Here is a 27,147-nt window from a genome sequence, read left to right on the forward strand (position 1 = left end):
ATTGTATCCACTAATTTAATACTTTATTCTTATTTTTAGTTCTTTATATATAAAAAGTAAAACTAGCAAAACAACACACAATGTGGACAACAATGAACCATATAAACAGACTTGGTACAGAGCCACTTTAACATATAGACCAACTCAGTTCTAAAAAGCAGAAAGTTTCCCACTCCTTAAAAAAGTTATCAGTTGCTGCTATTTTAATTGTCAAGATCATTTCCAACGTCACCTTTTTTTTGATAGCAGTTTTAACAAGTGCTTTTTTTGTAAGAGAAACTAATCCACTTGGACTCTTGACAGCCAAAGATAGTCAGTTATTCTTTTTCTTTTGAGTTATTGGAAAGTGTGACTATAGTGCTTAGTGTTTAGAATGGTTATGTCTTTTCTGATTTGGGGGTTGTCTGCCATTAGTTTTTGCTTATATTGCATCCCATGAATCAACCCAGTCATCAAGCAGTGGTCAGTCTTCTTTCACAGAATCTAAAACATTCTAGCTTGCGATACTCTGCCCAGAAACTCTCTCAGAATATAAGTAGTTGGTCCTAACACCACTGAACAGAGAGATGGGAAAAGATGTTTGATGGAAGCTTCTTTTGTTGAGAGCTCTATTTAGTAGCTGTCTTCTTTTTCTTAACTAATATCTTATCTGTAAAATTCCACATTAGAATTTCATGCAAAATAATTCTAATGAGAAAAACATTTAACTAAATTTAAATTATGAAAGATTATTAACCCATCCATGTGAGGTAATTAATCCTTAATTCTTTTCATTCATTCTAAAGAAATTGTTTTAACCATTTTGACCTTAGCCATTCTAAAATTTACAGTTATCTAATTTAGGTCAAAGTTCTGGAAGGTACAAAAAAATAGTTAAATTGCATTTGTTTCTGAAGACAAAACAAGCAATAAAGGAACAAAAGACTATTTCTTAAACCTGGCTGAGGCTATTTCTATTCTAAATTTGTCACTAGGGTGTCTCAATCTGACTTATGTAAATCAAAACAAAAATTTAGTTTGAGACTATTTCCTGTCTACCCACAGGTTATTTTAACAAAATCAAAGGTGATTTGCATCAATTTTAGTCCCAAACTAAATATTTATATTTAAGATCAAATACTGATAAATATTTCTGGTTCTAGGTATTTTTTATTTTTAGAGAAAAAAAGTCACTTATATTTCAAGAAAGTCTGAAAAATTATGTCTGAAATCAGAATTCCTTTCAACTTTTTCTATCCATTGTATAATATCCAAGGTCATTTTTTCATGCAGGGTGTGTGTTTGTTTGTTTTTTTAGCCAAAATTTCTTTCTTTTCTCTTTTTTCCTTTTTTTTTAATGCAGGTTTTATAGCTGGAAACCTTGCCAGGTAAGAGAATAGCTACCATGCGTTGCTGAATCCATAGGTGCTGTCACACAGAATCTTAGCATGATTCATTCTCAAATAATGAAGTAAATGAACGAAGTTAAAGATGTTCGCCTTCAATTACCCTAAAATATCTCCCACACTATTCTGACTATAGTGCCTGAAAATAGTTCATTTTTTTACTATAGTATTTTTTCCCTGAATTTATTTTAATAATTTTTATTTTTCAATTATAGTTGACATTCAATATTATTTTATATTTGTTTAAAGTGTATAGCATAGTGGTTAGACATGTACATAATTTACAAAGTGATCCCCCAATAAGTCTAGTAGCTACCTGGCACCATACAGAGTTATTATGCTTCTAATTATTTTTAAATCATAAAGTGGCAAATCTGTTTTACTAATAACTGTTATATATTACCACAGACCTTGAAATAAATTTAGCTTTTACAGTAGATTTATTAAAATTCAGAGTCAAGAAATACCTAAAATATATTTTCACTCAATACTATATTATTATATGGGCTGCTGACTTAAATATGTTTTTTTGTTTGTTTCAAATAAGATTGTCTTTGTCAACTTCCCTGAATCATGCCCAATTTATATCTCAAGTCAGAGAGGTTGGCAAAAGTAATTTCAAGAAAATGTATAATTTCTAAATTGGAAATTTTTTACAAATAAAATTAATATACTAAAATCAAATACATGATACATATAAAATAAGTGGACATTTTGATCTGCTGTGTGTGTGTGTATGTGTGTCTGTGTGGTGTTTATGTTGTTTCAGATAATATGTTGGCATTATTGGCAAAGAAATTAACTCCCCCATGCTCGACATGTGATTTCACCCCCTTCCTGTCTTAAGCACTACAAGAATGCAGGCCATGATCACACAAAGTCACATGAGGCTAAAATAGCACTTTCCTCTTCTGTGGTTTTAGTCCAATGGGTACCCTAAGGAAACAAATGCTATCTACAGATGCTCTTTGCTACCTGCCCAAACATGTTTATTATTAGCATTAACCTGGCAGAGCCTGATGTCTGATCCCAACTAGAGGTGTGGGAACTGGGAACTAGTCATTTCACCTCTCTGTAAAATGGAGTTGGACTACAGTATCTCTAACATCCCTTTTATTTCTCAAATTCTTGATTTAATGGTTCTATCCCATATCTCTCCTGGTTTCTGGGTATTACCAGTTTACATGGCCAGCCAAGACTCAAGGCAGATGCAGCCTGGCTCCTCCACATTTGTCACAGTAACAATACTTTTGTTCTATCTTATTATACTGGATCAAGATAATGGGAAGTTATTTGTTTCTAATAAGAAAACCATAGCATCTAATGCATTTTTCTAAAGACTAGGATATTCTAAAATGTTTACAGTATTTTTATATACCTGAATAAAACAAGTAATTTAAACACCGTTAATGTCCAAAACCACCACGTTTGGAAAAGGCAAGAAATGTCAGAAATTGTTCAAATTGCTCATAAACTGTATCCCAAAGCTAGAAATTTACTGGATGGGAAGGACCACCAACAGTAGCTTAGACAAGAAAGCCTTCTCTGAAGCTCTAAGACTGGGCTAGGCGCTCTACCCAAGCACTCTCAGAGCACCCTGTCCTTGCCCCTATTTGTCACACCCTTTGGTAGTCTCCCTGATTACCCACTACAAGTTCCTTGAGGGCAAGGATCGTGCTTGTTCATTGCTGTCCCCCTAGTGCCTGACACATAAGAAGGACTCCATAAATAATTGTTGGATAACCCAATATCCTCACTTATTGAGGAGCAATGGAAGCAGGCAAGAGTAGCACCACATGACAGAGCAATAAGAGGCACCGTTACCAAGAGCCTAGCGTTTGGTGGTTGCCAGGTGGACATAGGTTCTCATCAAAGTATGATTGATGAGATTCCCAGAAATTTCCATTTAATGTCCCTATAAGTATGTCATACTATATCTATCTACTATGAGCAGCACCAAAGGATACGTGACATTTTGATAGGACCACTGTGACTATTTATCCAACTCTTACACTTATCTCAGCAAAATCTGCAGTGTATAAATCACAAGCAGCTAAGCGCAATGAACACTCTTCAAGAGAGGAAAAGTTAGCTGGTGCTGGCTATATTTTAATAGGAAATTCCTCTGGCTATATTTTATAGGAACTAGGTAGAGCATCTATTATGCAATTGCTCAGCATGCTATTTGGTAAAGGATTAACAGAACCTTTCCCCTTCTGTGTGAGAATTTGACCTCTGGTTAACTTTCTAGCTCTGTTCCCCTGACAACTTACTAAAGAGTAGTATGTCAACTATGTTGCTAGGCAACATTACATATGGCAGAAATGACCCCTAATTGGTAAAATGCACTGAGACTGGGAGAACTATAAATACCTTATAGGAAGCTACAGCTCTGAGCTTCCCTAAGTACAGTGACTCTTGGAATAGATATGTCCCCTGCAAGGGGAACCCTGGAAGCTATGTCTATGGAGTTGTTATGAGACACTTGCTCCTGTGGGACAAGAGGCTTTTAAACCAGGACAGCTCCCATATTTGCATGATGTGGGTCCATCTCCTTGTCCAAAAATCAAATGAATATAAAAATTGCTCCCAAAACCACACTTATCAATGAAGAATTGGCAGTAGTAAAATTATCCACCTGGAGGGTCAGATCAGATGCTAAACATCCTCCTTAAGTTACGAAGCTTCTATATCACCTAATCACAATGGTGTGAGTTAGTGTTACCTTTTAAGACTAGGACATGTTAGATACCAACCGAACTATTCCTGCCAAACAAAACCTTTCCTTTTGTATCTACAGAAGCATTATTTGAAGAAAAGAATTCAGATTTTCAGCACTATAATGAAAGGTTTGAGGAACGTAATAATAATTGTTGTGGAAATACTGAACAAAAATCAATGAAAACATTGCCCATCATAAGCGACTAAATAAAAGTGCCCCCCTTTTTGGGGCAGAAGACAGTGTGACCACATGAAAGCACAAGACAAATTGTAAGAGACCAACGACGACAGGAAGTATAGTGTATGCTCAAAACAGAGTATAATAGGAATTTCTTGCCCACCCAACACTTTGTCCCTCCCTACCCCATTATACTAGACCTCACAGAGATAATTCTATTGTCAATGCATAGGGACACACAAAAACCTAGAAGTCCAAATGAAACAGTCTGAATTCAGTTGACCAAAGGCCACTCCAGCCTTCCCCACTGCCCTCAGGATCTGTACAGGTAACTCTACCTGTTGCCTTTCTCTCTGTGGGGTTTATCACATCAATTAAGAACGACAACAATAACAAAAAACCATCACAGTATTCTGAACCACCAGAATATTCAATTCTACAACATTCTGCGACCAGTCATTTTCTTAAGGAATATTCAGTCTAATGGCCACCAAAATATTTACATCTAAATGGCATCTTTCTGACAAATGACCAGAATTCACGATGCTCAATGTCATTTCTTCATATATTACAGTTAGAGGCCTTATTTACATCCTTTCCCACCCTTGCTACGAAATCCTGTCCCCTTCTCCCAAGAGAAAAAACTTCCCAAGGATGCCATTTTAAAATTCCATCACAAGTAAGAATCTTGTTCCCATTCATGCAATATATCTAATATGAAAGTATCCCTTTGTGAATTTGGACTGAATATGCCAGAAAGATGCCAGAATATAACCTAAATCACTAATGGTCTGTGTTGGACCCAACTGTGAATTTACATATTATAAAAATATCACCAACTCCACAAATTAAACCTCAAAGACACTGTGCAGATTATAAATACTGACCACCAAATGTGAACATAAATTTAAAACAGGCAGTTTATGATCTGAGAGTCTAGACAACGGTCTCCTTTAAAAGTGATAGAATTCAGCAATCCGGTCATTACGAATGCCAACATACAAACTCCGAACAGACAACCAGGAATGCAACGATTCAAGACATTATGGAAAAAAGAGAATCATTTAAATAGTAAGCTTTGTGTTCCATTTTCCTGCCAATGATTCTGCTACTTTAAAATTTAATAAAATGATCACAACCTAGTAGTGGTTCTGGGGGCATTCCAACTCTGGTTGGAATTTCTAAGTTTCCACATTGCAAACTTAATCAGATCTCTGGCAAGTTATGAATAATTTGGCCTCCATTCTCCATTTTATTAATCTAGTATTTTCCAAAACTTGTGGGGGCACAAGGGCCTATTAAATATTTATAAGGTAAAAGGTATACTAAAATATAACGCAAAATTAAGTTCACTCATTAAAGGTCAGCTTTAAGATCCTACTCTTTAGCAGGGTTTTTCAACTTTTAACCCTTAACAGTATGGACTAGATAATTCTTTGTTTTAAGAGGCTGTCCTATGAATTGTAGGATGTTTAGCAGCATCCTTTGCCTTTACCCACCGGACACTAGTGACACCCTGCCCCAAGTTGTAACAACTGAGAATGTCTCCAGACATGGCCAAACAACCCCCAGAGGGTAAAATCACCCCCAGTTGAAAAATCACTGTCTTACAATGAAATCTCTAATGTAAAATTTTTACTTAGCACCCAATGTTATGAATAGGTCATGGGGTCACTGAAGAGGGTCCTTGCTCTACCAGAGAAACAAGGCAAAGAAGTTAAACTGTGAGGTAGAAAAATCATATTAAAACATCAGAAATACTTTAAACAGAGAGAACAAAAATATCAAACATAACTCCTTACAAAATATATCTTCTACATATCCATTTAGGTGTCCCTTTTGCTAAATATACCTCTTTTAAAACAATAGCTAATATTTTCATTTCAGGTTAAGAAAAGTGTTCTCGGTCCTTGGTAATTTTTCAATTTGTAACTCTTGATCTATAAAAATAATTTTAAAACTATCTGTGGTAAAAGACCAGTTTTTAAATTTCCAGTCCACTGCAGCCCAATACGTGGTCCTACTGTGTGGATGGGTATCAAACAATTCATAGATCAGCATCTGTCTATAGGCCACGGGTTGAGTAGCACTAGCTAGAGTTTAATTTCTGTTGAGAAGTACAGTTTAAATACCTCTCGAACTCTTCAATGACTAACACTTACAAGCTAATTTATGATGTTTTTGATGATCTTTTTTGTTCAAGAGGTAAAAAAAAGTGATTTGACTACCTTTTGAAACATAACTATAACTAAAAGGAAGAAAAAGGGATTTCTTTTAAAATCCATTTTGGATAACTTAACATAAGACAAAATTATGAAAATGCCTTAAAAATTTCAATCCCTAACATTTCCTTCTTTGTTAGCCCTTTAAAGAAGTACAGCCTTTTGTTAGAATAATTGCATGCTTGCAAAGTGGGTTAAAAGCAAATGGGTTTTAAAAATCTGTTCTTCTACTAACCTTCTCTTCCCTTCTAGAGGATCTTTTAAAAGGTAAACTATTTAGAAATATATTATTTATATAGGCTTACACTTTTCCTCCAATTAGAGTTCTATTCACAAAGTAAAAGAATGTCAGCGGCAGCTGCATTTCCAGGTTACACAGCAGTGGCCTCTGGAAATGGCTTGAAAAAGCAGGGGAGCATTTTGTTTTGCCCAAATGACTTCTTTTATGATCACAAAACAGGTTGTGTGTGTAGAATTGTCGAATACCAAACCCAGCAGGGAAAACACCCAGACCTGGGCTCATGGGCTTACTTCCCAGGGCTAACTTAGAATTTAATTCAACTGGGCAAGTCAGTCAGAATGCCATGAGGAGGCTTTTAGCTCATTTCCATGCTTGTCTGCACATAAATATCCCCTTTTAAAATTGTAGTCTTGGTCTATAGCCATGCCACCCTGAATGTGCCCAATCTAGTCTGATCTCAGAAGCTAAGCAGGGTCGGGCCTGGTTAGCACTTGGATGGGAGACCACCTAGGAATACCTGGTGCTGTAGACGCTTAAAAAATAATAAATAATAAAATTGCAGTCTTAGATTTAGAAAGTACCTTTTACGATCATATAGCCAGACAGCCCTGTCTGCCTTATATCGATAAAGCTTTCCCTTAAATACTTCACCAGAAAATTGGAATATGGAATTCACTAGGAGAGGCTCGGCAGAGGTAAGATTGATCTCAAAACTTAATAAATTCTTGCCCACCTTTTCAGAGAAAAGAGGATGATAACAAAGGAATACAGAAGATTGAGACAATATGAAAAGAGGCATGGCGGTTTCCTTATTTTCCTCCTAACCTGAGTTTGGAGGCCTGAGGGCCAGCCTTGATTCACTCAGAATTAAGGAATGGTCAGCAAAAGCTCTCAGAAACCAAGGGTACCATGCTAAAAAGTCATAATCCTTTGAGTCACAAAATCCAATCTCTACCATGTAGTCTAACGAAAATGCAAATATTAACAGTGAAAAAATGTTCCTCTCAGGGTTCCACAAAATTGGACAAAAGGTAGCTTTCAACGACAGATTGAGCAATAACAAATTCTAAAGCCTCTTCCCCACCAATTTACTGCTACGTGAGTGTCTCTCGATTTGTTAAGTTGGGCCGAATTTGTGGTCTGTCGTCAGAATCATCTCCAGCGGGGTCGTTTTCCTCACCAGACTCCACATAGATTGGCCAGTCATTGTCTGTGTCACTCTTCTCTTGGCTTTCGGATGAAGCTTCCACCAGGCTAAGGTTGATGGGCATCAAATCGTCCTCATCATCATGTGTGTCTGTAATGCAGGTGCAGCTGTCACACAGCCCAAAGCGCCGCAGCCCCTGTGACAGGTGACTCGTGAAGGTTCTTCTGCAGCCTTTGCAGATGATTGGACGGTTGGATCTGTGGACCTGAAATCACAAGAAGACACAGTAAATGTCACAGAAATGGAGTTGAGCCATGGCCTTCAAGGCCCCATGTGATGTGACCCATGGCTGACCCTCCAACCTCACTTCTCACTGCTCTTCCTCTTGTTCCATCTGCTGCAGTCTCGGCTTCACCAACCCAGGGGCTATTGGACATGGGTAGAATGTGCCCTCCTCCCCATAGCTGATCCCCCACCCTTCATAATGTCTTTCAAAGACGTCTTCTCTGATGCTCCAGGCCAGGTTAGGCCCCCCAGATATATAGTCTCACTTAAACTTCTTCATTATACAGTAGTCCCCCTTATCCATGGGGAATATGTTCCAAGATCCCCAGTGGATGCCCGAATCACAGAGAGTACCTATATATATACATTTTTTTCCTATACATACATACCTTTTCGTTTAAAACAGCTTCTCTTTGGCACAAATTGCCAGCATCGCTACTCTTGCATTCTGGGGCCATTAAGTAAAATAAGGGTTATGTCAACGTAAGCACTGCGATGCCATAACAATTGATCTGATAACCAAGGCAGCTACTAAGTGACTAATAGGCCAGTGGCATATAAAGCGTGCACACACTGGACAAAGAGACGATTCACATCCTGAGTGAGAAGGAGCAGGACGGCATGTAATTTCATCACACTACTCAGAATAGCATGCAATTTAAAACTTACGAATTGTTTATTTATGGAATTTTCCATTTAATATTTTCTGGCCACAGTTTACTGCAGGTAATTGAAACCTCAGAAAGTAAAACTGCACATAAGGGGAGACTACTGTATTTCTAACAAATTGTTGGTAAAATTCACTAAACTGTAAGTTCCAAGAAAGCAGGGACTATCCTCATTCACGTCCTCTGTCCTCTGTCACATTTTTTTACTATATCTCTGGTGCCTGGCATAGAAAGGGCACTCAGTGAACTGATTCTGATTTTACACATGGCTTCTAATATACCTTAAATTTTTTAGTTATTAGGCAGGCAGATTTGCTAAACTGTATTCCCCGAATATGCCAGCAGATGATTCACCCTTGACTTTTTCATTGATAAATGCATTCCTTAATGAGAAGAGCTTTGTATTCCAGAAAAGAAAACTTGATCTCCCACCCCATACAGTAACTCCTGAGGGCAGCAGCCCCAGGAGTCCCCTCTGTATAAGGAACTATCTTTAAATGTATGAATTCTACAGAAATCCAGTCAAAGGGGGTTTGTGAACCACAGCCTCTCTTTTAGAGAGTTCTGGATGCAGGTTATGCACAGGAGGCAGAGACAGAGAGAGGCTGATGCAGGAGAGGGGCCCTGATACCCAGGTTGCTGGAACTGCCATTATATCCTGACCATGTCCTTGCTTCCCATGAGGTTTCCTGCACTTCCTACACTAACCTCTCAACACTTGAGCCAACCTGAGTGTGTATATGACCCTCGCAACCTGATGCGGCCTCTGAATGTCACCTTTTTAGGATGCAGCAGGCTGGACCTTATATAATGTGGAGAAATAGAGGGAATGAGGACTCTAACCAGTGAAACTAGAGACAAGCAAACAACAAAAACTTAAGGTCTTGGGATGAGGCCATTCTCAGACAAGTGTGCTGGGGCCAGTATTGAGAACAAAGGCAGTCAGTAAACTTGTACCTATCTTAAATCTGGATTCTTTCAAAATCACAATTCACATACCATAAAAACTCACCCTTTTAAAGTGTACGATTCAGCAGCTTTTAGAATATTCACAAGATTACCATCATCTCATCCCCTAATATTTTCATCACCCTATAAAGAAACTCTGTGCCCATTAGCAGTCATCCCTCTTCCATTCCCATGGCTCCCCAGCCTCTGGTAACCCCCAATCTACTCTCTACTCCATGAGTCTGCCCATTTTGTACATTGCATATAAATGGAATCATATGAATATGTGGTCCCTTGTGACCGGCTTCTTTCACTTAACATAACCTTTTCCAGGATCATCCATGTTGTAGTGTGTATCAGAACTTCATTCCATTTTATGACCGATAACATTCCATTGTAAGGATACGCCTTTTGTTTGTCCATTCATCAGTTGATGTACATTTGGATTGTTTCCATTTTTTTACTATTATGAATAAGGTTGCTATGAACATGTGTGTGCAAATTTTTTTGTGAATGTATGTTTTCAGTTCTCTTGGGTATATACCCAGAAGTAGAATTGTCGGGTCCTATAGTAACTTTATGCTTAACTTTTTGAGGAACTGCCAGACTGGTTTTCCATAGTGCTACACCATTTTACATTCCCACCAGCAATGTATGAAAGTTCCAATTTCTCCACATCCTTGCCAACACTTTGCTATTATCCGTTTTCTGATGATAGCCAATTTAGTAGGTGTTAAGTGGCATCTCATTATGGCTTTGATTTGCACTTTAATGACTAATGGTGTTGAGCAGCTTTTCATGTGCTTACTGGCCATTATATCTTCTTTGGAGAAATGTCTATTTAAATCCACTGTTCGTCTTTTAATTGTTGACTTGTAAAAGTTCTTTATATATTCTGGATAGTAGACCCTTATCAGATAAACAATTCACAAATATTTTCTCTCATTCTCTGGGTTGTCTGTTCACATTCTTGATATTATCATTTGAAGTCCAAATCATTTTTATGTTGGATTTTTCAAGGACTGATTGCCTTGCTCAAAGATGATCTTAAATGCAACACCTTTCTAAATGGCCTGAGTGCTTTTTACTGATGGAAATCATTCATTCACATGGGAGACAGAATCCTAGGGGACAGCCAGTGGGAAGGGAGGTCCCCTTGGTCTGGAGCTCTCTTTGCTGCCCTATAAATAAGTGGCAATAATACAGGCATAACTCGGAGATACTGTGAGTTCAGTCGCAGACTGCTGCAATAAAGTGAATATTACAATAAAGTGAGTCACACAAATTTCCTGGTTTCTCAGTCCATATGAAAGTTATGTTTACGATCTATTATTAACTGTGCAATGGCATATGTCTAAAAAAACAATGTATAGTCTATGGCCACGCTACCCTAAACATGCCCGATCCTGTCTGATCTCGGAAGCTAAGCAAGGTTGGGCCTGGTTAGTACTAAGATGGGAGACCACCTAGGAAGACCAGGGGCTGTAGGTGTAAAAAATAAAAAAATAAGGGATTGTAAAATGACAAGGTCCTGGCAATCTGTGAGGTCAACCAAGGGTTGCCTCACCTAAAAATAATTTAAAAATAAAAAATAAAAAACAATGTATACAACCTTAATTTAAAAATATTTTATTGCTAACCATCATCTGATCAATGATCATTGGCACAGATCACCATAACAAATATAATAATGAAAAAGGTTGAAATATTGCAAGAATTACCAAAACATGACACGACACAAAGTGAGCAAATGCTGTTAGAAAAATGGCTCCAATAGACTCACTGGATGCAGGGTTGCCACAAACCTTCAATTTGTAAAAAAACAACATATCCACAAAGAGCAATAAAGTGGAGTGCAATAAAATGAGGTATGCCTATATTACCTCTCCCCAACACTGAGGCGATGGAATTGGGTGCGAAATTGAGGATTCAGTTGACCTTTGGCATCACACTGGTGGAACACGACCCTCTGCCCAAGCCCCAGAGTTCTCTGCCTTAGGACAACTATCCCTGACCAGGATCTAAACTTTCTTCCCTAAGAAAACGAGTCTGTTACCACTAAAGTTTTAACTCTCTCCAAGTGCCACCAACCCAGCTTCAATTTAGTAGTAGAAACATGCTTAAAATTTTCTGAAAATATCCCAGTGGACAGAGACGTGAAAGACAGGCTGGCTTTATCCTTATGTCAGATGAATGTCTGGAGCTGCTCTCCCCAACCCCACCTACCGTAAGAGAATTGCCAGGTCACTTACGCTCAGGGCGTGGCTCCGCAGGTGTTCCTGTCGAGTGAACCTCTTGCCACAGGTCTCACAGGGGTAGGGTCGCTCACCTGTGTGCGAGCGGATGTGCCGCTTGAGGATGCCCTTCTGTTTGGCAGTGTAAGGGCAGAAAGGACACTTGTGGAGCTTGATGGGGACCACCAGCACATCACCTGGGGGAAACAAATGAATTGATTTAACTGTACTGTAACAAGCAGCAACAACACTGGCCACATGCTGATGGATGGGATCCAGGGCTGGGGAATCCAACCAGCCCAGATGGTTGTGATGGATTAGACCCCTGGACCAGGATTCACACTTTCCTCGACAGTCGCTCCTAGGAATAGTTTCCAGGCCTGTACAGAAGAGGTTTGCAGACCCTAAACTGTTTGGAATTCATATTAACTCTCTGTATCTGAAGTTGTCAAATATCCAGGAATTCGCTTAAATCTTTTCCCAACTCTCTGTTTGTTTACGTTGCTCATACAACCATGAAGCGACAACATGTTTAGCACCCACATGTATAGCAATTTCCTTTTGAGTTACCTGAGTTACCCTTATTGTAGTACTCTTGAGATTTGTTCCATATATCCATGCCCTTCAGGATTTTACAGACTTTGCTCATATCATATCACATATATCGTATCATATATATCATATCATATATGAAGACACTAGTGCCTCAAGCTTTCCAGGCACAGAAACCTGGGTTCAAGTTCTGGCTCTACCACTTACCAGCTGTGTGACCTTGAACATCTCACTTAATTTCTCTCTGCCCTAATTTACTCATCTGTAGAATAGGGATGTTAATAATTCCCACCTTATAGCATTGTGGTAAGAATGAAATGAACTAATGCTGAAGGCAGAGCACCTGGCACATACTAAGCTCTCACAAATGTCAGCCATTATTGTCATCATCATCACTTCCTTATTATTTCTTGACTGATTAAGCAAGCCAGGCTCTTGAAGTCTCTCTCAACACTGGAGTAACTCCTTTTCTCTGAGACCTTCTCAGGACACCTAAGTGGCCTTTGCCTTTCCTGAGGTGCTGCCCAAAAAGTATGGTAAACTGAATTCCAAGTGAGACTCCAACATCATTCTATGAAGGGTGGAGATTATTCTCTTGGGTTTCTAGTTCCCATCCTGATGTTGCCTAACATTTTGCATAATCTAGTGACTCCAAAACCTATTTCCTAGAATTAAAGCAGCAGTTCATAGCTCATCGCCACACACATATGTTGGATTATTTTATTTCTCATTAATCACACTGATACTGAGATGCTAGTTTCCTGCTCACTCCTCTGGCATTGTGGGATCTTCCTGTCATTTCTCCCCATCGGCCTGTCAGTGTACGATACCTTTCTTCCCAATTACTTACAAAACAATAAGTAAAATGGGTCCAGCATTAGACCTTGGAAAAAAACAACTGTTAACTATTTCTATCCATCAGAAAAGTACGAATTATTGCAACACTTTCCTTCCTCTCTCCTGATCTGATTCCCCCAATACAACAGTTCACTTGAATGCCAATTATGCACCAGGCACTGTGTCAAAGATCTGTCTTTACCAAGATACCGGTTTCCTCCCTCAAGAAGTTAAATCTATGTAAATTGGGGCAGCCACTATGGAAAACAGTATAAAGATTCCTCAAAAAACTAAAAATAGATCTACCAGGCAATGCAGCAATTCCGCTGCTAGGTATTTGAAGAAAATGAAAACGCTAATTTGAAAAGATATATGTACCCCTATGTTCACTGCAGTGCTATTTACAATAGCCAAGATATGGCATCAACCTAAGTGTTCATCAATAGATGAATGGATAAAGAAGATGTGGTATATATAAATATATACAATGGGAATATTACTCAGAAATAAAAAAGAATGAAATCTTGTGATTTGTGACAACATGGATGGACCTAGAGGGTATTATGCGAAGTGAAATAAGTCAGAGGAAGACAAATATCATATGATTTCACTTAAATGTGGAATCTAAAAAAAATGAAACAAATGAACAAACAAAAAAATGAAACAAATGAATAAACAAAACAGAAACAGACTCATAGAAACAAGGATCAAATTGATGGTTGCCAGAGGGGAGAGGGGTAGGTGGATGGGTAAAAAAGGTGAAGGGGAATACAGTCAACAATAAGTTTGCATGGTGACAGATAAATACTAGACTCAGTGTGGTGATCACACTGTAAGTTATATAAATGTCAAATCATTATACCATATGCCTGAAACTAATATAATATTGTATACCAACTACATTTAAATTTTTAAAAAATTAATATAGCATGAGATGCCTAGAACAGTCAAATTCATAGAGACAGAAAGTACAACAGGTACTACCAAGGGCTGGGGGAGTGGGAAAGGAGAGGGAATTAGTGTTTAATGGGTACAGAGTTTGTGTTTGAGGTGATGAAAAAGTTTTAGGTATAGAGAATTATAGTTGCATAACAACATGAATGTATTTAATGCCACTATAGTTTACACTGGTGAATGGTTAAAATAAAAAACGTTATGCTATGCTATGATATTTTACCACATTAAAAATAATAAAAGTTTAAAAGAAAAATGTTAACTCTAGCAGGAAAGACATGTAAACAAATTCATACAACATAATGTAACACATGCAAAGTTCAAAGTGATGAAGAAATATAGACAAGAAAGTAATAAAACTCTCTAGAAGTTCACAGAAGATTTCACAGGAGAGGTGATCTTTAGGCAAGGTTTTAAAGGATGAATAAGAGTTCACCAGAAGTTCAAGAAAGTGTAAGGTATATCACACAGAAGAATACCGCTTGCTGAGGCACAGAGTTAAAGAGAATATAGACTATAAAGTGGGGTGTGGGGGAATGAGGCTAAGGAAGGGGCAAGAACCAGGCTGTGACGGTCACATTCATTCATTTATTCAACGAATTTATACTGGGCACCTACTATGTGTCAGGCTGTGTCCTAGGCCCTTGAGATATAGCAGTGAACAGAAAAAATTCCCTGCTTCTGTGATACTGACATGTTAAGGAACTAGACTTTATTCTGTGAACAGTCAGGAATTCAAGCAGGGCGGTACATGGTCAGATTTGACTTTTAAAAGATTCCTCTGGGGACAGTACAAGGGAAAGATTTACGAGAGGCAAGATAAGGCAGGAAGTCCAGGTAGGAGGGGATGAGAGATGACGTGAACTAAAGAAGTCCAGGTAGAGAGGAGATACATTTGAGGAGAAATAAAATTAACCCAGTACTCAACCACATGGGGGAGGGGAGGGGAGGAGAAGGGAGGGAAACAGAAGATCCTAAATGACACAGATTCTGGGTTGGCTGATTTGGTAGATGATGGTGAACAAACTGAGGCAGGGAACACAGGAGGAAAAGCAGGTACAGGAGGAATGAGAAGTTCAGTTTGAACTTCATTGTTTGAGGCAGGCTCAGAGCATCCTAGGGGAATATCTGGGTTAGACAGATAAATCTGGAGCTTAGAGAAAGAAGGGGAAAATACAGTTTTGAGAGTCCTCAGATTGCAGTGGTTGCTTTAAGTGAGCCCTGCCTCTCCCGTGAGCACCCTACTTCCCTTATCCCATAGCTCTGACACCCCCCAGGTTAGAGGTAAAGAGGGTCTCTCTTGTGCTTCACTGTAGACCACTCTCTCTCCCTCCATCCTCAAAAACCCTAAGATCTTTTGTAGCTCATGCCATCAAATGATACCACTGTTACCTCTCCTTGTTACAGCCATCCAGGAGCCCCTAGGTCATCCTCTCATTCCTTGGAGATTTGATCACATTGCCTTCAAACACAACATAATTTGTGTGAACACCAAAAATGACCTTCCAACACCCTGGTCTCTCTGTTCCTTGACCTCCTTTGCTCAGAAGTCCTTGTTCTCTACCCAACCTCAGCCACCCAATCCTCGACCAAGAGCTCTCTCAATTCTGCCTACATATTAGAATCACCTGGGAAACTTAAAAGAAAATTGATGTCCAATCCTCAATGCAAGCATATTTTAAAGCACACTTCCCATTCTAATGTACAGTCAGGGATGAGAATCGTGGTCCCATACTTAAATATTACCACTAACTGTTATTGTTCCATAACCCGCATTTCAAATACCTCACTTCCCAATCACTATAGCATATCCTCTAGCTCACAAACTGGGTATTTCTTCTCTGCTGGGACTCCAAGCCATGGGCTCTACCACCATCTTACTGTCCATGTCAAGTCCTCATGCCTCTCCTTCCTCACTTTAGTGCCTACAGTCCATCAATGAACTCACTCCCTCACATACATCTTCAACTGCCTTGGTCCTCTCTCTCCATCTCTCTGTATTCACCTGGCTAAACCTACCCTCTGGTTGAACACACCTCTCTGCCTATTCCATACCTGAAATAAGGTAAGTTAACATGACTGGAGAAAAATACACAACTATATGTCCTGATCTCACTTTAAATCTACCTAATCATCACCATCTTACCACTGAAGTCAAAAGAGCTCTCGGTTATGCTCAGGCATCCTAAATATTTCCCTGGTTCACTCACTCTCCCACTCTTCTCAATGACTATTTTATACCGTCTCTCTGCTTAAATCTTCACTCCCCTCTGGCCCCCTCCTCACTTTCAGCCTCTGTTCTTACTTCTTATTTAAATGAGGAGCGAGCAGAAGAGAACCTCTACCTGCTCCCAGCCACCCCCCACCTCCCATATGAACACATATAATCCTTCCTCCCATCTACAGCCAGACCATTCCCTCCATTTGCACACAGGATCCCATTTCCCCTTGCTCTATCAATTTGCCCTCCTTCTTCCATTATCAATTACCTTCCTCTCTCCCGCATCATTCCCATCGGTTAATAACCATGCTTTTAGATCCTCCACCTTAATAAAAACCTTGACCTCATATCCCCCTTCAACTACCAATGCATTTCTTTGTTCCCTTCATAATAAAATACCTTGAAAGAAGCATCTGAACTCACTATCTTCACATCCACTTCTGCACTTCTCTTTTAAGCCTACTCCACGCGGTCTTTCGTGCCACAACTTCACTGATACTGCTCTTGTCAAGCTCACCAGTGACCTCTCCATTGCTAAACCCAATGATTCAGTTCTCAATCCGCCTATACGCAGTATAGGACATAGCTGATTTTTCCTTTTTTTCTTGAAATACTTTCTCTTCTTGGCAGCCATCACTCTTTCTTGATTCTCCTACCTCACTGCCCGCCCCTTCTCAGTCTCCTTTACTGGTTTCTCCCTATTTGCCTGACCTCTAAGTTTTGGAGTTCCCCTGGACTCAGTCTTTAGATCTCTTACCTTCTCCTTCTAGATCTATAAATTCATGGGACAGATAGGTTTTAAATGCCATGGACTCATTAATGACTCCCAAATTTCTATCTCAGTACTGACTGTTCCCCAGAACACCAAACTTATGGATGCAATTGCTTACCGAACATCTCCACTGATCCAATAGGAGCACAAACATAACAGTTTAAATCAACTGCTCAAGCTAAAAACCTCAGGGTCACCCTTCACTCCTCTTATTCTCATACCACTCCTACAAGCCATTAGCAAATCTGCTTGGCTATCCCTTTGAGAGACAGTATAGTCCTAATCCAACCATATCTTACCTCTCTACTGCTACCACACTGATTCAGGGAGCATATCTCTCACCTGGGTTATTACAGTAACCTCCTAAGTGATCTTCCCATTTCCACCCTTACTCGCCTAGAATATGTGCTCCCCTGTAGTCTACAGGAAGAGAGCAAGGGTAGAAGCAAGAGGACTGCTCAGGGGGCAACTGCACACAGTACCCAAAGGGGTCCTTTTAATATATGGCATTTCAAGTCATTTTTGGCTGAGACTCTCTAGAGGTTTCCCTTCTCAGAGTAATATCCAAAGGCATTCTCATGACCTTCAAGGCCCTACCTGATCTACCCTTCACCCCAACTCCTGACCTCATCCCCTAGCACTCTTGACCTTGCTCACTCTACTCCAACCCCACCGGCATCGGTTCACTCACCAGATGAGATCCTGCACCTGGGCCTCTGTGCCTTGCTCTTCTCTCTGCCTGGAACATTCTCTCTGATATCTGGACAGTCTGCTCTCTTACAGCCTCGAGGTTTCTGCTCAAAGGCAATCTGTTATAAAGGGCTTCCTTGTCAACACTAAATAAAATAGCATGCCCCTCTCTTTCTATCAATCTTTCCTCTGCTTTAGTTCTTCTTGTTATATATTTAGTTACTTGTTTATTGTCTGTCTCCCTACACTAGAATGTCAGCTCCATGAGGACAAGGACTGTCTTTTGTTCACTGTGATTAACAGTACCTGGCGTGTAGTAAGTGCTAAATAAATATCTGTTGAATGAATGAATGAATGAACGGGAATGATAAAATGTTGAGAAGCAAGCCAATGATGGCATGCTGGGCAGACTGACATTAAATGACCTTATGATGAGGCTGAAAATGAATGGGCAGAGGTAAGACCAATGGGTACTTGTGGTGTCAGAAGCCAGAGGAAGAAAGAATTTCAAGGAGAGGTCAAGTAAAAGAACACCTAAAAATCACTCATTGGGTAGGCTCAAGAAATGTATAGCTGATCTCATGACAGCAGTTTCAGTGGTGTATGGGGGGCGGAAGTCAGACCATGGTGGGCTGAGAAAAGAGTGGAAGTAAAGGAGCAGCGGTAGCCAATACAGATGAACTTTGCAAGAAGTAATCAGAAGTGCTGGGGTTGAGAGGTAGGAGGAGGAGAAATCACAGGAGGATCTTATGCTTCGACAGTGCCTGTGAATGTCAGGGATGAACAACATGGATACGAACTACTGCAACAGCTTCCCGACCATCAATCACTCTGCCCTGGCCTCACCTCTGCACACCATCTTGTGCTGAGGCCAAATTAAGCTCCCCGAAGCACAGATCCTGTCCATTCTCAGAAACTACCAAAAATACTCCCTGTACCTAGAGATAAAAACCTCACCTCTTAGCATTCAAGATTTTTCATGCTCTGACTCCAGCCAATTTCTCCCTATGTCTCTTTTTACCCTCAGATGCCACATTCATAAAACCTCCCTGATTTCTCAGTAGGAAGCCACTTTTCCTGATTTTGGACAACTGTGAAACTCACATCTCTGTCTTCCAGCCCTAGTACCTTTCTACCATGTGATGCCAATTACATCCATTTTATCTCCTCTAAGCACAGCGGTCCCCAACCTTTTTGGCACCAAGGACCAGTGCCCCTATGAGAATCTAATGCCCGATGATATGAGGTGGAGCTGAGACAGTGATGCTAACTCGGGAGCGGCTGCAAATACAGATGAAGCTTCACTCACTCTCTCACTACTCACCTCCTGCACAGACCGGTACTGGTCCTTGGCCCAGGGGTTTGGGTATCCCTGCTCTAAGACGTCATCAGTTCTTTGAGGGCTGGATCCATGTCCAACTTATTTTTGTAGCTTTACCCAGCAGAAGGTACTCGAATATTTGAGCAAATAAATAAATGGCCAAACAAATCAGTCCCACTCTGTGCCTTGGCACTTAAAATAGATTTACCTTGGAGCAGTTTGAATGGAATCAAAAACTGGAAAACAGCAGACATGGCCAGGGGTAAGGGTGGCTGCCTTGCCACAGCACCCTGTAGTTGGAAACCTGACTTTACAGACGGATAGACTGGACTTGAATGAAGATGGTATAGAGCTGAAGTGCTATTTTTTGATACTTGTGCTTACAGGCAGGAGGGTTGAAAGATAAACTCATTGCACTGAAATCTATCCACTTGTGCTGCCTTCGATTTGTTTAATGAGTGACATGAAGCCAGCCCAGGTTTCTAGTTTTAGCCCTGGCACTTACTAGCTCTGCATTCTAAGGAAATTTACTAAACACTTTCGGGTCTCAGTTTCTCCACACTTCCTCTGCCAAACTCATGGGGCATGATGAAGGTCTACTAAATGTGAAAGGGTGATCACAGGCTGTGAAGTGTTAATATGTACACAGAAATGAGCTTTCAACAAGTTCCTGTAGTGTGTTCACTGAAAACAGCCGCTACTCTCTCAATGTTGGTTAGGTCAGTGTCTCTGAGGACCAGAAACAGCATTTTCAAGTTTTTCAAGTCTAACTTTAATCAGACATACACAGCATTCTTGCTTTAAAAAAACGAAATTAAAAAGTCTAAATATGACCATTTAGTAACAAGTAAAAGCAGCTGGTCTTCCTTATTTAAAATACTTTCGCTGTTCAATACTGAAGTGTATATAAAGATTTTGATTCATTAATTTCTTGGCTTGAGGTTCTAGAATCTATTGGGTACTTTCATCAGGAAGGTGGCAGCCAAGTCTATTTCTATCTCCTACAAGACACTTTACAACACAATTAGCTCATCTATTAGGAAGAGTTAACTTATCTCTCAGAATTGTTCAGAGGCACAACCAAGTTCTCTTAAAATACAAAAGCCTACCAAAGGATATAAGAAATTTACTCACATGAAGCCAAATGCCAACTCTAAAATATTCTCAAGTAGACTGCACCATTGACCATGACAAGTTAACTGAGTATCTATTATGTGCCAGGCACCATGGTTGACACAAAGAAGAAGAAATTTCCTACCTGTCTAGAACACGTTATCGTACATGAGAAAAAAATCTGAAAACCTTCTAATTTGGTCCTCAGCCCTGTGAGAAAGGCAAGGCAGAGATGATTATCTCCTCAATAAAACAGGTTCAAAGAGATTCAATAATTTAACCAAAGTCCCACTGTGAGTTAGTGGAAGATAGTAGGTTCTTTCCATGTTTTCAAATCGCCCTCAACACACTTATAGTCTAGTTGTAGAGGTAAAATACTAACACACACTAAGAGACAATGTCCTGCTCAATTACTACCTATTTGTTGTGTTGGTGGCGGTGACAATGTGGCGATAGTGATGGTGGTAATGATGATGACGGGAGGCTATAAGGCACAGACATGGCTAAATGACCAGCAGTGACGATGAATGCTAATGGAGCTCACCTGAGTCCTCTCCATACCAGTCAGTCTGGATATCCATCATGGAACTCATGGCTCCTCCTGCATCTGGTCTTCCCTCCAAACTCCGAGAAAAGTGATGGTCCACATCATCTCTGCTCTGGGCAGCACTGTTGCGCAGGAGGGACTCCAGGAATTGCTTCATGTGGTAGTTACTGTAAGCCAAGTCAATGGCCTGGCCACTGGGCAAACCCTCCTCCATGTGGGCCAGGCTCAGTGGGGCAGCATACTGCTGCAGCTGCTCACCAACCTCTACCTCTACTTCATCGGCATCATACTCCACCTTGGGCTCTATCTGTTTGGGCAGAGTAGAGAGGTCACTGTCAGCTGAGCCACTGCCCTGGCTATCTTTCACCACCAGTTCCAGGGGGTGGCAGCCTCTGCAGTCACCGCAAGGGGACTCTCTTGGACAGTCCACACTCTCTTCTCCCTTGACTGGAGAGGAGACCAAGCACTTGGTATCACAGGAAGTCCCTTCCCTGCCTGAACTGGGGCTTCCACTGTCAACCTGATGAGCCGCTGCGGCAGCTGCAGCTGCTGCTGCCGCCGCTGCCGCCGCTGCCACCGCTGCAGCCACAGCGGCCTCTTTCTCCATCTTTCGGCAGATATCAAGGGATGACCTGATGTATGTCTTACAGAAGTTCACCACGTCGTTCATCTGCAGGTAGCTGGCGGCCGACATGACTTCAATCACGTTCTCCCCACACAAATCCAACTTCCCAGAATAGAGGAAATCTAAAATGGTGGAGAAGGCATCAGGAGTGACAATGTCCAGGGAGGCAGTGCTGTGCCGCCCGCTGTCCTGAATATAATGAATGAGCAGTGCTCGGAAGTAGCCGCTGTTGGCAAACAAAATATTCCTGTGGGCCTTGAAGATCCGCCCTTCCACAATGATGCTGCAGTCACAGAAAAAGTCCCTCTTTCGCTGTTCATTCAACTCCCCCAAGAGCTTGGCATAATAGGATTGCACCTCCATTTCTCCACCAGCTGCTGCTGCTCTGGAGTAGCCTGTATCTCTGCCAAGATTTTTTTTTAAGTTAATTCACAAATCCCAACCTTACAAATCAGATGTAATTTTTTTTTTAATTCTTCCCAAAACACTGGTTCAATAGTGTCTCTATGATATGGGCTGTTTTGGATCTAACAAAAATCAAAGGTTGTCCAAGTGGGTTAATTTATGAAAACAACAAAAATAACGACCTAACTGTAGGTGGGCACAATACATAGTGTTTTACATGGAGTCTTTCAGTGAATTTTTATAAAAACCTTATGATAAAATACCAATATTGTCCCCATTTTTCTGATAAGGAAATTGAGACTCAGAGAGGATAGGAGATGACTGAGCTATAACAAAGCCAGGACTCAAAACCATGTCTGTTAACCGCCCTTCCAGAGCTCATGCTCTTATAAACTACATTCTGTTTTCTTCAAGGCTCAAAATATAAATAATACCCAAATCCAAGAATTACAGTTCAGTCTACACTGTCCTGATACAGAGCTTAGAGACTGGCATGTACAGTCTCAGCTCTCACCTATTATCAGCGATTTGTGGAAACTGGTGGATTCCTGGGTTAGCCAGCAGGCGGTCACCATTCTTATTGTGTTAGTACCCTTTTGGCTTTGGTGGAAACACCCTTCCCCCATTCTTGGCCAATGTGCTTTGCATCTAGCTGGTGCCATCCCCAATCACTTTCTGACCACAGTGATTGGCTCAGAAATGGCCATGTGGCTTGGTCAGGCCAATGAAAAGCAATAAAATGTTTACTGGGGATTCCAAAAAAGAGGACTCTCTGCTCTGTGGGCAGGTGGGATGTGAGGGATGCTGATGCCACACCACCAGGAGAACCAGCCTAACAAATACAACAGCCCAGCTCAGGCAAGAACAATAGATGGAACCCAGGGATACCTTGTGACCCCCAACTCCTGCTGTGCCAGAGCCAATTAAGATCCTTTTTATGTTAACTGGTCTGAGTTGGGTTTTCTACCTCTTGTAACTGAGAGACTCCTAAATGACTGATTCCACTACCCTTGGTTCATGCCTCTGTATTTCCATGTCCTGGCCTTTGTCTGTCTGTGGATTACAACCCGTTTGAAGGCATGAGCCATGTTTTATTTGATATCCCCGACAGCACCGGGCAGAGTGCTGCGGAGAAGGTAGGTTTGCTAAATACAAAGGAATACTCTCTTTTCAACTGCTAAGTAGAACAAATATAAATCAAGTTCAAAGTCCTCCTGCTAAAATCCCATCTGAGTATATGCTTTTGCTGGTATACACACGATTTTTTTTCTGGAAGTTTATATAAGCAAGAGTTACCTTCTTCCCTGAGCTCTGTCCTCCATCTTTTCCCATCACACAAACCACATGGCCATCCATCAACACCCCTTTTACTTACTGACCCATTGAGCTCAGAGAAGTTCCTACAACCAAGTGCATCAACTCCTCTACTGAAATCACGAAAAGCATAGTTAAGGGGCCAGCTAGGGCTAACAACTCTTTAGCACTCTTCCTTCCTACAAATGAAGCACAACACCACCTCACCCAACCAGAAATCAGGTACCCTCTCCCCCAAAAAAGGGTCCTTCCACTGGCAAATAGATGCCCCAAGGTCTACACACTAACTGCACAAACTTTACTCATCAAAGACCCACAACCACCTTATTAAGTGGCAATTTACACCTTCTTTATACAGGCGTATAACAAGTGATGCATTAAGTTTGGAAACTAGAGAAGCACTTAGGGAGAAAAATATAGAGGAGCCTCTATAAGCGAGTAAACTGACAAATGTAAAAGTGAGAACTGACAACTAGGAAAAGGTAAAACAGTTATTAAAAAAAAAAAATAGACCTAGGAATTTTTTCAAGATATCAGCCAGAGGCCATTTAGCTATGGGTATTAAACACTCCTACATATTCAAAATGGCCTAAGGGCATCTCTAAATTATAGCCCAGGGCTATAACTGATGGGTTGAAGTCATAAAGATTCTTATCTTTTTATATCATTTTAAACTCAAGGAAGTTATATCATAATTTCAAAATTTGTCATCCAAAGTAGTTAAAATTAATGTTTTGGTTTCAAAAAGGAAGATAACTCTCAGATATCTGAAAAATTCTATTCCCAAATAAATCAACCCTGAAAGTTTTCACAAGACTAAGGTTTCACTGTCGTTCTCACCTCTTCCAACTGCTCCAACCAAACCTTCCAAGCAGTTCCTGCTACTGCCTTTGGCGATCGAAATATTAAGGGAAAAACGAGATATAAGAAAATGCTACATTTAAATACCACATTCTAGTCTTCCTCAGAGCTGAAAGAAAACCTATCGGACCGGTAAAAATCACATTTTTTAATATGATAATATCCATTGTTCATGGGAATACATGAGGGGTATTTGGCAATATTTATCAAAACTCAAAATCTACACATCTTTTGCCCCATAAATTTCATAGCTAAAAATTTACCCTTTCGGATATATTCTCAAAAATACATCGAATTATAAGTTCAAACATGTCCACTGCACCAGGTTTTTTGTACTGATGCAAAAGTATAAACAATCTAAATGTCCATCAATAAGGAACAAGTTAAATCAATAAAGTGCAATTACACAGTGGACTACTAGGCAACCACATTTTTAATGAGCTAGAGTTGTATATTCATATGAAAAGGCCACTAAGATATAGTAAGAGAAAAAGGCAAGATTCAAAACAAAATGTATAGTATGATCTCATCTGTGTTGCTGGTATATGCATGAATTTTTTTTCTGGAAGGTTACAAAAGCAAGAGTTAACAGCAGATAACCTTGAGGAGAGAGACTAGAGGTAAGAGGTGTGTGGAGGGACCTTCACTTTTGCTTTTAAACCTCCTGTACTGTTAGTTTGTTCCACTATGTGCCTGTATTGCTTTTATTTTTCTCTTTTAACAAAGGAAAAGAAGGAGGAGGGGCAAAGGGGAAGGTAGTTGGCATACCAGGTGGATAAATACCAATGTAGGCACAATACCTCTTAGCTCGTAGAATGTTCTTATCTACAGGGCATCCTTGCAGGACACTTCCCATTTTCTCACTGGAAGATGCTCCTTTCCAGCAATAGCACTTAAAACTCATCTCCTTTGGTTTCCTCTCTGCAAATATTCTAGGGTCTATTAGGTCATGCGAATACTCCCCGACTTTGCAAAACTCTAATCACATAATTTTTTCAAACCTTCTGATGTAGGGAAGAGGCATGAGAACTAATCATTAAACCAGGCTGTATTCAGAGCCTACAGTGTGCTGCCAGAACAAAGCAAGACTCCTGCTAGCTTTGCTAACAAATCACTTACCCATACCATAACAGGAAAGCAGAGTCTTTAAGTCATCCTTACACAAAATAAACCCAACCATTTATTCCCTAAGGCCAAACCATGGGAAATCTATAGAACAAAGGCTGAGATTGCTAGTATGCCTTTCACGCTGCACACCCATATCATCAAAGGTAAACAGGTAAACAAAGTCTTTAAACTGTAATTCATAGAAACTAAGAATGAAATATAAACTGAATTCTTCAAACACTGTTCCTCTCATTCTGTCTTTGAGGGGAGACCATTATCTATGGTGTGTCATTCCTTCTCATATAAACTTTCCTTTTGTCTCTAACTCTGGCGTGCACTTGAATTATTTCCTGTGCACAGACAAGAACCCTCACTCCCTCTCTTGGTGCAGGATTTGAGTCCCCACTGGGTGGGTGGGGGACGAATCACCCACCCACCCACCCCCACCCGGTTCCTGCATCTCTTCCCTCAACACTGCATTTGGCATATTATGTGAAAATATTTATTCATATTAATCTCACTTGCCTTTGGTGCTCTGCATCCCTGGGACATTTCTCCTAGAAAAGAAGCTCTTAGGGTATAACGCCCTCAGAAGTGCGGTTACCCACACTCTGGCAGGGACCCTCCCAACCTCCCCATTGTTCCAATTCAATTCAACAGTTACTGGCTACATACAATGCCTGACACGAGAAAGATATCAGAAATAGAAAAAATGAACCTAGCATTGTATATTGCTGTCCTCCAGGGGAGGGCAGATACCAACACGACCACCTGCAATAAACTCCCACATTCCCCTGAGGGAATCCTACCTAGCTAGATCACAGGATTGTCTTCATTCAGGCACCAAAAGCAGCCTTGAATTCCACCCACTGACTCTGACAACTCTTCCAGGTTCACGGACCCGACAATAATGAAAACCTGCTCATCAATTGTTAGCATTTACACGAAGCACTATACAAAATACTTTACAAAAATTAATTTTAACCTCACAATAACCCAATGCAATAGATACAATCATTACATCCTCTTTTTCAGAGGAGGAAATTAAGATTCAAATTTACAGATAACACTCCCAAGCTCGGATTGGAACTGAGATCGGTTTGATTTCAGAGTTGACATCCTTAATCACTATGCCCACCCGACTCCTCAAACCTCTAGGACACAGTGAGAAGGGTTGGGAAAGTCACTCTTTTCCCCAGCGCACGGAGTGTAAGGGAACGGCACGAAGAAGTTTCCATTTCCACAGAAAGAATTTCAGGGTCAACTGCACCTTTGGTTCACCTGCTAAAACTGCTCGCCAAAACAAGGGACTCTTGCCCCGTCCGGAGCCAGATGACCCGAACCAGTTACTGGACTCGCTCTTGGGGGCCCGAGGGTGGGGAACTAAGGCCTTGCCCCTCCCTGGCCTCCACGGACAAAGTGATCATCGCTGCGGCGGGCCATCCCTGGCACCACAGGAATCAGCCAGCCCGCGCCTCGACCACCTGGGTGAACCACGCGGGGGACAGCCCACTGCCAGGAAAGTGGAGGCATCTGCCGCCGCAGCGCCCCTCCCTACGCTGGAGGAGAGGTTGAAGGTTGGTTATCCAGCGCGGGTTCGCTCCGCGGGGGTCCCGGGAGTTGCCAGGGCCGGGAAGTCCCAGGGAGGCCGACCCAGAGGGGACTTCCCAACCCGCTGCACCCCCGCCCGGGTTGACCTCCCAGGATGCCCAGAATTCTGCCCATGCCAATGAAAGCGACAGCCTGAATCCGCTCCTTGGCTCTCACCTTCCAGTGGGTTCCAGCCGCGCGGCCGCCGA

At 40.9% G+C, this 27,147-nt stretch overlaps 1 protein-coding gene and 2 pseudogenes across 2 annotated transcripts; 2 read left to right on the top strand and 1 right to left on the bottom strand.

Moving 5' to 3' along the window:
• ZBTB8B (zinc finger and BTB domain containing 8B) lies at window positions 1–27,147 on the bottom strand. 2 transcript variants are annotated; one of them, XM_006924287.3, is made up of 4 exons: window positions 27,116–27,147; window positions 21,034–22,064; window positions 12,048–12,226; window positions 1–8,159 (listed from the first exon to the last, which is right to left on the bottom strand). In XM_006924287.3, the coding sequence occupies exons 2-4, from the start codon at window positions 22,022–22,024 to the stop codon at window positions 7,842–7,844; spliced, it is 1,488 nt and encodes a 495-aa protein (XP_006924349.1). In that variant the 5' UTR covers window positions 22,025–22,064; window positions 27,116–27,147; the 3' UTR covers window positions 1–7,841. The 2 variants fall into 2 exon arrangements, with proteins under 2 accessions (XP_006924349.1, XP_024897257.1); XM_025041489.1 differs by having other exon boundaries at window positions 7,892–8,159; window positions 12,022–12,226.
• LOC112472989 lies at window positions 7,161–7,279 on the top strand (annotated as a pseudogene).
• LOC112472990 lies at window positions 11,168–11,286 on the top strand (annotated as a pseudogene).

This window comes from Pteropus alecto, unplaced genomic scaffold, assembly GCF_000325575.1.
Source record: "Pteropus alecto unplaced genomic scaffold, ASM32557v1 scaffold39, whole genome shotgun sequence".
NCBI classification, from domain to species: Eukaryota; Metazoa; Chordata; class Mammalia; order Chiroptera; family Pteropodidae; genus Pteropus; species Pteropus alecto.

What these genes read in the sequence shown, in the direction of transcription:
- ZBTB8B (XM_006924287.3), bottom strand. Translation starts at nt 22,024, where the DNA reads ATGGAGGTGCAATCCTATTATGCCAAGCTCTTGGGGGAGTTGAATGAA. An exon ending in CTGGTATGGAGAGGACTCAG is followed by an intron (nt 12,227 to 21,033) that starts GTGAGCTCCATT and finishes TGTTTCCCCCAG; the next exon opens with GTGATGTGCTGGTGGTCCCC. An exon ending in TGCGGAGCCACGCCCTGAGC is followed by an intron (nt 8,160 to 12,047) that starts GTAAGTGACCTG and finishes TTGTGATTTCAG; the next exon opens with GTCCACAGATCCAACCGTCC.